Raw genomic sequence first — 13261 nt, forward strand, 5'->3', positions numbered from 1 at the left:
GTTCAGTGTTTTCTTCATCAAAATTGAAAATAAAAAAAATATTTTCCTAATTTTTTTATGGTTTAATTGAAATTGTAGGGTTGTTTAAAACAAATATGTCACTTTTGGCCATTATTAGATGTGGAAATAATTAATATTTTCTCATAATTGTACTGTTGGTATGACTGTGGTTCAATCTGCAGGAACAGGAAGAATGGCACAGAGAGTGGTAGTAAATTATAGTACAATCAAAATTGAATAATGTTGGATTTGGACTAGTTGTTTATTTATAGACATGACTAGAGAACAATAACAACCAACCCGACCCGCCCCCCCCCACCCCCCACCCCACACACCACACACCACCAGTAAAACTAAACAGTCAGCGATACAAAAGCCCTCCAGAGACAAATAATCTGATCCAAGACTGTCCATCTGATGTATGTTCTTACTCTTCTGTACAACACAGCTGCATCCATCCCAGAATGCACTGCACGTGTGCTGATCTTCACGCAGATCCTCGAGCTTTCGACAGATGCATTTACGGTTCTTCCCAGCGGGTGCTCGTCACGGATGGTGAGAAATGAAATCGAATGCAGAAGGTGAAAACGTACTGAGACACAAAAGAGGCAAAAGAAGTGAAGCAAAGCAAAAGGACCATGCAATGGCTGACTTGCTGTGCTGTGATTGGCCAACGCATCGGCCAATTGGAGATCATAGTGATTCATGATATGTGAAACATTCTAATCCATTTCCAGCGATAATGATCCATTGGCCAGGAACATAGAAACTCTATCTCTCTCGCTCTCTCTCTCTTTCTCTCACACACACACACACACACACAGCTTTAATACATACATCATCCAAACTGTTACACACATGCATATATACATGTTCAAACACACACACACACACACTCCTGGCTCTCGCTGTTTACTTGAGCGTTCTGCTCTGGATGTTTGTCTCAACGTCCAGTGTGTTTCACAGTCCCGAGTGTTTGTGTGTGTATTGTGGTGTGTGTCAGTGTGTGTTTGTGTGCTGCGTGTCATCTTCACTCTACTCTTCCTCTTCCTCCTCCTCCTCACTGATGGGAAGCCCATCGTCCTGCATGCAGGATCTGAAGTAGCTGGTCAGTGTCGAGGCCACGTGTCTCCGGCTGCTCTTAGACAGGAAATGACCCTCGTCTGGATAAATCTGAAGAACAACCGTGCAGAAAACCATCAAGAATCTAGACTGTCATCAATGGACAGACACACAGATGCTGACATGTGTTTTTTTCAGTACCTGCAGTGTGTAATTGGCTCCCACCTTCACCAGGTTCTTTATGAGCTCGGCTGTGTGCTGGAAATTAATGTTCGCTGGAGGAAAAAATGACACAATTTTCAAGAATGGCTCAATGGCAGAGTAATGCAATCAAACGATACGCGACAATTGCGAATACCAAGTAGTGTCCAAAAGTGATGTCAGGTCTAGGAAAATTTATATCTTCAGCCTTTATTTAAATTTCAATCAAAATTTGTTAAAGATTTTGTAAGCAGTTGTGCTCTGAGTCGATTGTTTTATTTGTGATAATGCAATGAAACATGCCGAATTGTGCTCATAAAATTCCTCCCTTCCTAATATTTTGATCCCTCATCCTCTCCTCAAGTCATTTCGACCCAAAATTTGTTTTCTTCAATTTTTTTTAAATTGAGTGTTCATCAGAGTGAGACTTGGGAGATTTGTCACACTTCAACTTGGAATACACACCATTTTTTTTACTGGATTCAAGGAGCTTATGTGGTTGTAATAAAAATAGTAACAAATCCTGCCCTCGTGGGTCATTTTGAATGGAAAATGGGGGATTTTTTTTTGTTATTTGTCAAAAAAATATAAAACATCTGATACAATCCATTACAAACAAACACACAAATAAAGGCATAAGACTATAGAGCATCCCCAAAGCACACACACACACACACACACACACACACACACACACACACACACAACAAGGAATTCCAATTAAAATGAATGGAAGGGGGGGTTATATAACGGGTGCAATGTTTTTAAATTTTTCAAATTAAATCAGTTAGTCACAATGCAACTAACAGTAACAATAAAACTAAAAATTTACCAAAAAATGATTTTAAATGTTTAAATATACACCTGAATGCATACTGAAAAGAAAAACGGAAGAAAACGGACTTTGGGAACCAGGCAAATGGTTAATTTGCTCCATATATCGGCCATCTAGAGTCATGAAATATCATGTTATAATATTTTTTTTCCACAAGAGGTCGGCAGAGACACGCAATGTGAAAGAATGTGAAAAATGTGCTTATTAATATTAAAATTATTGATTAAATCTAGTCATTTAGAGGTAAAATAAAATACAAAAATAAAATATCTCCCAAAAATTGCATTTAAAACATTTATCAAAAATACATACAAATTAAGTGATATAAGCTTTCTAGATGAAAAAAAAAATTCATAAGTATAATTTTCAGTTCATTTTGACCCGCAAGAGAAGGATTAGTTACAGGTCCGGGAGGAGAGGATGAGGGAAACTGTAGAAAGGGAATATCTGTATGGAATTATTCAGGCCAGTGGTTATTCATTTATTCATAGAGAATGTATGTGAATCGCACATTGTGCGAATAGTGTAGCTTGTAAACTGTGACACACACTGACCGTCAGCAGTGGCGTGCAGCAACATGAGCGTTTGGTCTCTGAAACCCTGTGGATTCTGCAGCACACTGGAGAACTGGAGAAACACACCTGTGTCTGTCACTGCATTCACTACAACACAGTCTGAGTTACACAACATCTAACCAGCACTTACCTGATATCTGCTGTCGTCCTGAAGAGGAAATCCCAGATAGCGTTCAGAGAAGGCCGAGGCTGAGAGAGAGAGAGAGAGAGAGAGAGAGAGAGAGAGAGAGAGAGAGAGAGAGAGAGAGAGAGAGAGAGAGAAAACGGTTTGTAAACAATGTCATGTAACGTCACATTTACCTCAGAAAAACCATATCCAGTGACCATAAACTTGTTAGTCAGCTAGAAAAATTTACTCTAGAGGAGCATTTTGCTAAATATATGCACCATATTACATATTCATTATAATTTTTAATGTTCTTCAATATTTAATGCATGTTTGAATACATCTAGCAAGTTTTATGACAGCCACCATTTAAATGTTTACATTTCATATAACTTTATTATTATAAAAATAAATAAAAGTGTAATTTAAGTGTCTGTATACAAATCAGTTAATTTTTATCTTCAATATTATAGTCGGCTAATGAAGCCTATAGGCTACAACTGACTCCCATAGTGTACAGCATTAGTGAAGAGATTTGAAATGTGCCATGTATTGTACCTGATATCCAAAATAATCAATATTGAATCGAATCGAATCGAATTGTGAAATTTGTGTCAATACCCAGCCCTACTTAAATCTCTTAAATAATGTCTCATAACTCTCATATTAACAACTATTCAAACTGTTTTAGAAACATTACACTAAAAAACTTTAAAAAAAGCACATTCACATCACAATAACTTACCATACAAATTCCAATCTGTCACGGGCGACATGGCCGCTGCACATTTAAACAAGTTCTCGGTGGATTTAATCAGAAGAAGTGCGATATATCCTCCATAATCCTGCGGAAACACAAATATGTGTGTGAAGAAAGATCAGTGATTTTCTACCATTACAGAAGCCGTGTGTGACACTTAAACTGCGACTTACCCGACCAAACACACCAATTCTGGTTCGATCAATGTACGGAAATTTCAACAGGTACCTGGAACAAAAGCATGATTTCGTCAGCATGTTTCACAGCAGTGTGTGTGCCGTATTAGATCACACAAACACGAGGTGCACGAAGAAGAGCAAATGAGGACAGAAAAGGGTCATTTTTGTCTGAATGATAGAAGAAACAGTGTTCATACAGATACTGTACAATGAAATTCCAGGACTTTTCAAGGACTTTAAGCACTACTTTTTTTTAGCTTTTTTGAGGACTACAATCTGTGATCTCACTTATCAAACAATATCATTATTATCTTTCAAATTCTAAAAAAGGTAAATAGATTAACACAAATAAACCAAAATGGTACAAATAAAGTGCAGCACATGAAATGACTGTGGTAACTTTAACACTATGTCAAATATATCACTTTTCTCTCTCAAAATGATTTTTTCCCCCATTAATATACAATTGACCTGAAGTATGAAAAATGTATCACATGACTGTATTTATATAGCCATGAGAAATTGCTCTATATCTACTGTATATCAGACGGGTTTCATTCAATCAGAGCTTTAATTTTGTGAGAAAAGATTGTTTTATCGATAAAATTAAACACTTCTTTCACATTTGTCTTTCAATAATTCAAGCACTTTTCAAGTACCTTTTCAAAAATATGGCTGTTTTCAGGACTTACATCTAGAAAAGTCAAATTCAAGTACTACACGCCCTTTAAAGGATTCATCGGATGCCCAGTTTCCACATGTTAGTATGATTCTTTAGGGTCTTCATGTAAAGTTTGTAACATACTTTAGTTAAATTCCTCAATGGTTGTGTAAAACAAAACCCTTTTACCTCCTCAAAAACAGCTCTGTTCACAGCAACCCGTTTCGGTGCATGTCTCTTTAAATGATAATGAGCAACTGCTCACTTTATCACTCATAAAGTGCTGATTTTGTGGACTTTATACAAATGGCTGAGGGAGGAAATAGGCTAATACTGGAAATATGCTAATACGTCAGCTTTTTGAGGATAAAAACATGGATTTTTTTCATTTTATGGTGGTTGTGTCCACACACATTTATATGCAAACACCATATAAAAGTGAATGTTGCATCCGATGACCCCTTTAAGCACCTTGTACGAACCCTGAAGAAAACAGCAGGTAAACGTGCTTACTCAACAGCAGCCAGCTGATCCTGCAGTTCCACGGCTCCCAGGCGCTTGTGCACGTCCTGTAAAACCTTCTGACCCTGGAAACCGCTTCCCCGGCCATCCAGACGAGCCACGATGACATTGTCCGAACTGACCAGCACAGAGTCCCAGTCCACTGCGTACTGGTCGTTCACCTGCTGACCACCGGGGGCAGCATCACTGACGCACAAACAAAACACACCAACATTTCAATCTGAAACAACACGCATCTCCTGTCTCCGGTCGTGTGTTGACAGTGCCTTTGGAATTCAACAGAATGTGATGTTTTCACAGACAAAGAGTCGTTTAATTCTCCACCGCTGCTTGAACGTCACATCACAGGGCTTTAGGAGAGTAGTATAGGCAGAGACACACTTCAAACTCCTCCATAAACCCAGGTGAAGAGCAGATCTAACAGTACCATGTGAACAAAGCCTCTACTTGATATGCTGGATCCATTGGAAGTATTTGTGCAAGTAGATTGAAACATTTGTCCACAAAACCAAGGCATCATGGGAAGTTTCAAAGACTTCTTTCTGCATCATTGCTTTATAGTTCTGCACTGCAAAAAAAATTGTTTTTCCTTGTCTTTTTTTCCCAGTACAAACATCTAAACATTCTTAAAGTCCCCCTATTATATTATATTAATGAATTAATGAACAGTTTATCCAAGTATCCTATAGTAAGATAGCTTACTAGTAATGTTCGCTAATTAATGTTTTACCGTAAACTTGATGCAAACAGCTGTTCTCCAGAAGCCCCAGACTGTGTGATTTTTGTAACAATCATGTCAGTTTTTCAAATGCTTGTAATATCACTTTTTTATTAATATTTTTGCTCTGTTGCACGGATTTAGGGGGATATATTGCATTTTTATTTGTGCAAATAGTAATCATATTTGTTTAAAATACTAACATTTTATGTAAAATTCACATTAAAGAAGATCTACATTTCTCAGTTTCATTCATGGCAAAAGTGTGAAAGGTTCCATAGTTTAGTGAAATATTGCTGCCATCTACTGGAAAACAAACATGAATAGTTTGAGCATGAATGGCTAGATGTAAAGCTCTTGCTATTTGTGTTCATGCTGTAATGTGGCTTAGGTGCTATTTTGTATAGTTTAACCATTATCAGCCTTATTTTTTGATAATATCATAAACACGATGACGGGTGGATGGGCTGTGATGCCAGGGGCAAAAGGTAAGATCTTGCCAAGGGCAGCAAATTGGTTTCCTCTGCCTTTCATTGAGTTTTGGAAGACACGCTGTGAGTTTATCTTGGATTTACCACAGAAGAAGAAGTGGCGTACTTCCCACCACAATGATCCTGACTGTGTCCTGCGTTGACTTGTGCTCGAGCAAAACAGAGCGTGACACACACACACACACACACACACACACACACACTCACACACACTCACACACACTCTTGTACATCTATCTTTATGAGGACATTCATTGACACGATGCAATCTCTATCCGCTTACCCTAACCTTACCCATCACAACTAAGTGCCTAACCCGACCCCTGACCCTAAACCGACCCTTAACCTCATTATAACATTATCCCTAAAACCAAGTCTTGACCCTCAAACAGGCCTTTAAAGGCTCTCAGAGAGTGAGGACCGGCCAAAATGTCCTCACTTTACTCTCTCTGTCCTCACTCCAATGGTCTAAAACTCAAACTGGTCCTCACAAAGATAGTTGTACAAACACACACACACACACACACACACAGATCTGCTTACATCATCAGCAGAAGAGCGTAACTGCGGGACTCAGAGAAGTCGGGTGGATAGGACATCTTCAGCGGCAACTCTGCAAACACACACAAGGAACAGTTCAACAGTGGCCAAAAGTGATGCCCAGCTTAGAAAATAGACATCTTCACACTTTATTCAAATATTATTCAAAATACAAAGATTTTATAAGCATATTGCGTAGTTGTGCTTGGAGTCGATTGTTTTATTAGTGATAATAACACAATGAAACATGACAAATTGTGCTGACATTGTTTTTATCCAGGCTGTCATATGAAGAAATTATGAACATGTAAAAACGAGAGAACCAACAAAATATTAATAACTGATTATGTTGTAGTCAGTGTTTTGTTTTTCTGTGCATTATTTTTTTTTGCATAGTAAAATAAAACCTGTAGCTGTAGTTTTTTTGCAAAATAATTTAGTCAGATAAATACCTTAACCAAGTTTAGTGTTTTGTTCTCCCCTCATATTTAAAAAAAAAAAACTCTTTTCCTCATATTTTAATGGTTTAATCAAACTTGTAGGGTCATTAACAACGTCACTTTTGGCCAAGAGCAAGATACTGAACTCCAGCAGAACCAAACCAACGCATTATTCTTTCACACTGTCGGCTGAAGCTGCTCTGCGTGTTTATCAGGTAAAGCTGAGCGATACTTTACCGAAGTGGTCGGTCTGGATGCTCCTGTACTCCAACATCTGGATCCGTTTGTAACTGAGAGCAGCTTTGAGCACTGAGTTATTCTCCAGGATGTAATAATCTGACAAGAGATCAACAGTACAAGAGTTATTCAAGCAGAACAGGGCAGACAGTAGGGCTGCGGATTATCCATAGACGGGATTGGACGAGTGCCCTGGCGCACCAGCCAATGGGGAGCACCCAGGGCCGGATTATCCAATGGGCATTATGGGGCCCAAGCGAGTGGAAGGAAATAAAATCCTTATTTTCATACATTTCCGATAACGGAGCGTATATGTGCACTTAGTGCCTGTGTTTTTGGCAAAGAGACGCCCGCCACTAAATATCTACAGTGGCATAGGTCATAGGTCGTGAGGTGCTTGAAAGTTGCGTTCGACCCGAGTTCGAATCCGCCTTTTGCCGAACTCGCTCTTGTCCCTTTTCTCAACACATATGAGATGTCAAATTTATAGCCTAACATAAAGGTCTCTAACGTTATATTTTGCCAACGAACTAAAATCGAAACCGTGATATGGCTTTGGGCCTTTATAAAACAGCACAAGACTTTAAGTATCCTATAAAGGCATTCTGTTTGTGCAGTGTGATTTAAAGAGAAGTGCGCACTTTGCTCACGCGATCAGCATGGTGATCTGGTGTTTTCTCCACAATAAAAGCTCAAGGGTTTATTTCTTGCAAGTGAAGAAATTAGGACTAAAGTATTGTAATTTTCCTATTCTATAGTGCAGCGTTTCCCAACCGGGGTGCCTTCGGGCGAGAGCAGGGGTGCTGTGTAAAAACTCCATCAAACATTTAAAAATTGCTAAAATGTCAAAAAAAAATTTTCTTACCATCAATCTCGGATTGTCGGAAGTCTCTAATAACAACAAATAATGTGCACAGATTTATAATAAAAAGTTTTCGCCGTTGAATTGCGGCGGTTGCGCTTACGCGTGATTTTATTCCCGTGCCTCATTCCCAGTGCGTCCACATAAAGCTGCCTATTTTTCATTGTTGCGCTTACGGTCAAATACACACGAAAACATTGTCACAACGTCCGTCTTGCCGCGTATTCACATAAACACATCGGTTATGTCCGTGCTGTTGTCAACGGTAACGCGTGCGATTCATGTTTTTCAGTTTAACGCGTTAAAAATATTTAACGCAATTAAAGCAGCATCCGTTTTTTTCTGTCATCCTTTGGCTAGCGTTACATTATATAATCACGTTCTTCTTCATGCAAATGCTTTTAAACCATGCAAGCGAGAAAATACAAAAGAGAATGCGCTGTCTGTGATGCTGACACACACGACACACACGACGCACAGAACGATGCGCGCCAGAATCGACTTCGCTTTCGCTTTGAGTATCCTCATGAGAGCCGTCTTAAATTAGTTAAATAAAGTCTTAAATGAACGTTAAGAGTTGTGAGAAAATGGGACGCGTGTGGGATCGACATGTGCAGCACTGACATCAGAATCAAATAACACTTCATTCATGAAAATATGCCATTAAACAATTATTTGAAATATACTGTCTTTATGTTGTTTCTAGATTAATTTGGAGATTAACTGTGAAATTATTACATAAAATATATTAAAAACAAGCTTTTTAAAAACAAAATTATCCCAATATAAAAACAAAAATACACAGAATGAGCAAACATTTAGGTGAGATTTGCAATGGTAATTGAGCAATGTTTATATATGAATAAAAGCCTTAATTAAAAATGTCATCATATAAAATGATCTCTTCAGAAGAAATTAATGATTTCCTAGACTTTAAATGGATGGACAAAAAAAATTGATAATATTAAAAATATCTATATGACAGTAGGCCTATATGGCAGTTCTTCCCTGTGGTATTGAAAAATTATACATTTCAAGGTAAAGTATCGTGACAACACTAGTGTAGGGTGCCACACATTTTTTACAATTTTCAAAGGGTGCCTTGACTGAAAAAAGGTTGGGAAACACTGCTATAGTGTAATGTAAAATATTACATTTGAATGAATATACTTTTGAAATATTAATTTTTATTTATACAGTACATTTATAGGCTATATGGATGTTACGTCATAGGAATAATTACAGGGTTCACACACCTCGGTTAACTTCAAATTCAAGGACTTTTCAAGGACTTTCCAGGTCCAATACCCTCACATTCAAGGACTTAATGTGGGGACACATTTCAAGTGAGAGCAAGGTTACATCATGTTACCTTGTAAGACACATTGTTACAGTTTTTTATGTGTCAAACACAACTATGCAAAAAAGGGGGTTAGGGTTTTTGCATTGATTATTGGCCATATGACAGATCTGATATTATATTTGTCGTATTTTTGTTTTGCATAAAACTGAAGAATATTCGGTACATCCTATACTGTATTCTAAAATGATCTGATATTAACTTTTGCGTGAAATGTTGAGGTATCATCGTAGTAGTTTCGTGCGCGTGTGAATGTCATGGCAACGTACAACACAAAGTACCTCACGTTGGAAACACTTAACGTAACGCGTAAATGCGCGTAACTAGCGTAAATCAAGCAAGCTAGTGTGCATAGGCCACGAAGTGTTGGCGAAATAACACATTAGCGGAGCCGAGGGAATAATATGGAATTTTTTCCAGAAATTTCTCGCACAAAATAAATTCAAGCACTTTCAAGGACCTGTATCTATTTATGTGTATTTGCAAAAACTTTCCAGGGCCTTGAATTTTAATTTTCAGATTCACAAACTTTCAAGGATTTTAAGGACCCGTGGGAACCCTGTAATTATATAAATTATATTAAATTATTATAATAATTGTTTGGCATCCTAAAACACCAGTGATAATGTAATGTAGACTGAGACTCTATATCATAACTAAAAAGATGTTTGAGCCCTCTTTAATGTCCAGGTGCAAGTCAATGCTGTTTCTTTGTTCAGTGTTCACAGTTCATGGGTCGAAACTCTTAATTTTGAGCTCTCGCACCAGATTGATGCATTTAACCTTAAAATGTACAACATTTTCTTGGGAACCCGAATCCCCCTACAGGGACAGAGGTCCACCCAACATAGTTTTACAAAATCCAATGGGAAAGAACAATCATTTATGAACTTTACTCCAGCATAGAACAACAAAGTTCCTTTTAAGTCAGTAAAACTGTTAATGCCAAAGTAAAATGGCCTACAAGACATCTGAATTCTTAATCCGGTTTTTCGATTGTTTTTTAAAATGAGGTCGATTCGATATCCATTCTCAAAAGCCACGAATCAATCTTTCCTTGCCTTCAATAACCTTTGAAATGTTTTATGAGTTCATAGTTTTAGCTGTGGTATTGAAATTGGACTTGAGAATTGTGAACTTCACTGGTAACTCAAATTTGATCCTGAATCGAATAAAATTGAGATCTTGTGAATCGGAATCGAATCGAGACATCTGTGCCGATACCCAGCCCTGGCCGAAAGATGGAAAAAAGAGAAAGTGAAAACTCACTGGCAGTGTTGAGAGAGTGTATGATCACTGTCGGTGCTCCTGGACCTGCAAGAAAACCAAAAACCAGACAATGTGGTGATAATTAACCACTATAACCACAACAGGCAGAAAAATATGTTCTTTCTTAGTGTTTCTGTCTTGTTTTCCAGTACAAATATCTACACATTCTTAAATCAAGATACATTTACTGGAGAAGCAAAATGACTGAAGATATTAAGGCTTGCTTTCTGAAAAATTGTTAAAAATAAGGTTTATGCATCAAGAAATCAAGAAAAAATGTATGCTATCCACCTTATTCCTGACAAGCTTACTGCGTGTTGAATTATGGGAGGCACTTCCGGTTTGGGGAACTTCCATTCAAAAAGGCTGAAACTAATCATTTCAAATCATAAGATTGCCCTACAAATAAAGCTGATCGTCAGTCTGACTGGATGAGCCGTCAGTTTTCCTTCATGATTTATTTTCAGACATCATGAGAATAACGTTATACATGTTATAACAAGAATATCTATGGAAGAGCTCTTTTCAGTCGTGATTATTTTCTTTTTTCCTTTGCAATCCGCTGTAAAACTATGAAAAAGGTCAACATGTGCTGCACATTTGTGGTCTGTTCTCCTGATTTAATTTACAATATATGCCATTAATAATTCACTGGAACGCACAAAGATTCTCTCGTTATCCTCACGTCTGTTTCCAGGTTTGTTTTCACAGGAAAATGCAATTTATAATCTGTCAAAATGACTGAAATCACTTTGAAATAGCGTCACGTAATGCTGACGTTAATGAACATTTCTGATTAAGGCACTATCTGTATTATTACATAATATATATACAGACCCTTTCCAAAAAATTAGAATATCATGGAAAAGTTGATTTATTTCCATAATTCCATTCAAAACGTTAAATTTCCATAGATTATAGATTCAGGGCCCACAACTTAAACGATTTCAAGTATTTAGTTGTTTATTTGTACATAATTTGGGCTTCCAGCTCATAAAACCCACGAAAACAGGATTTCAAAAAATTAGAATATTACATGAAATCACACAGTAATTACACAGTGATACCATGGTCACTGAACCAGGTTTTGGTTCTTTTGGCAGTGTGGGCCGGTGCAAATCCTGCTGGAAAATGAAGTCAGCATCTCCATAAAGCTTGTCTGCTGAAGGAAGCATGAAGTGCTCTGGAAATGTCCTGGTAGACGGCTGCGTTGAGTGGACAGCACAGTGGACCAACACCAGCCGATGACATGGCTCCCCAAACCAACACAGACTGTGGAAACTTCACACTGGACTTCAAGCATCTTGGATTGTGTGCCTCTCCATTCTTCCTCCAGACTCTGGGACCTTGGTTTCCAAATGAGATGCAAAATTTGCTCTCATCAGAAAAGAGGACTTTGCAGTCCCTCCAGAAAAACGTGGAGTTTTTTTGTGATTGTTGCGGGCAAAAATCCTTGATTATGCGGCACGTTTTCTTAAAAAATGCAATGGAATATGCAGGATATTTATGCAATTTTATGCGATGAAACTTGCAAAAACTGCGGTTTGATGAAAGAGAAAAAAAAGTGCTTCCCCCAACACCCTATTCACTAGGCTACTACTTTAATGTAAAGAGTCATTTCTTATTACTTCCTATGATAAGCAAGCATACTACATCACATAAAATGCTGGGAATATTTAAGTTCTCATCTTATTTCAGACCTTAATAAACACATGGCTCAAACTTACAAAACACTACAGCAGTTTTACCCGTGCGTTTTGGTTTATATATTTAAATATATTTAAAAAGACCTATATTTTTGTGAATTGGTGAATATTCAGGTGAATATTGTTTCGTGGCCACGAATTAATAATACCTCAGCAGGTTATAATTTGTTCCCTCGTTTTACTATTGTGGCCATGTAATTCGTTAAATCAAAATGAGGGAGGGAATTAGTTCAACGTGTCCACGATTGATTAAAACGAGGGAACAAATAAGTCGTCGTAACAACTAATTATTTAGATCAGTGGACACAGGGCACATAAAAGAACAAGCAGAGAGAGAGCGCCCCGGCCGCGCGCGCGCACTCTCACCGCCTTCAAACAATATGCTGTATTGCTCTCTCTCCCTCGCACATATCAACATCAATTGACACAATAGTAAAAGGTCGAAAGACCGATTGTGTTTTATAGATTTAGTAGTTTGTTCATATAAAGTGTTTGATTAGCAAGTACATGTTCAGGAAATGCATAATACAAATTGTATGGGTTAACCTGGGGTTAACAGCTTTTCAATGATGTCGCGTAATTACGTCACTTCATAACGTTCCCATGGCAACAGGGGAAATGACTGCGCTTGTGTGAAGTAAACGCAACATTTTTCAACTTTCTGCTAAGATAAATGTGACTTTTTGCAACGAAAATGCGGGGATTATGAAATCATGCAAGCCTGCATATTTTGCGCG

At 37.8% G+C, this 13261-nt stretch overlaps 1 protein-coding gene across 2 annotated transcripts in view; it reads right to left on the reverse strand.

Moving 5' to 3' along the window:
• Positions 1 to 239: 239 nt before the first annotated feature.
• Positions 240 to 13261, reverse strand: part of dpp10 (dipeptidyl peptidase like 10) — an 80169-nt gene continuing 67147 nt past the window's right edge. Inside the window, exons 17-26 of one of the 2 annotated variants that reach the window (XM_084122402.1) lie at positions 10819 to 10863; positions 7328 to 7426; positions 6654 to 6723; positions 4893 to 5087; positions 3713 to 3767; positions 3525 to 3624; positions 2804 to 2862; positions 2653 to 2725; positions 1264 to 1337; positions 240 to 1173 (exon numbers count right to left, since the gene is read on the reverse strand). In XM_084122402.1, coding sequence (XP_083978528.1) covers positions 1036 to 1173; positions 1264 to 1337; positions 2653 to 2725; positions 2804 to 2862; positions 3525 to 3624; positions 3713 to 3767; positions 4893 to 5087; positions 6654 to 6723; positions 7328 to 7426; positions 10819 to 10863 — 908 coding nt within the window. In that variant the 3' untranslated portion in view covers positions 240 to 1035. The remainder of the gene's footprint in view (positions 1174 to 1263; positions 1338 to 2652; positions 2726 to 2803; positions 2863 to 3524; positions 3625 to 3712; positions 3768 to 4892; positions 5088 to 6653; positions 6724 to 7327; positions 7427 to 10818; positions 10864 to 13261) is intronic. The other variant, XM_084122401.1, reaches the window with a different exon arrangement.

The sequence above is a fragment of the Abramis brama genome (assembly GCF_963993115.1).
Source record: "Abramis brama genome assembly, chromosome: 8".
Lineage (NCBI taxonomy): Eukaryota > Metazoa > Chordata > Actinopteri > Cypriniformes > Leuciscidae > Abramis > Abramis brama.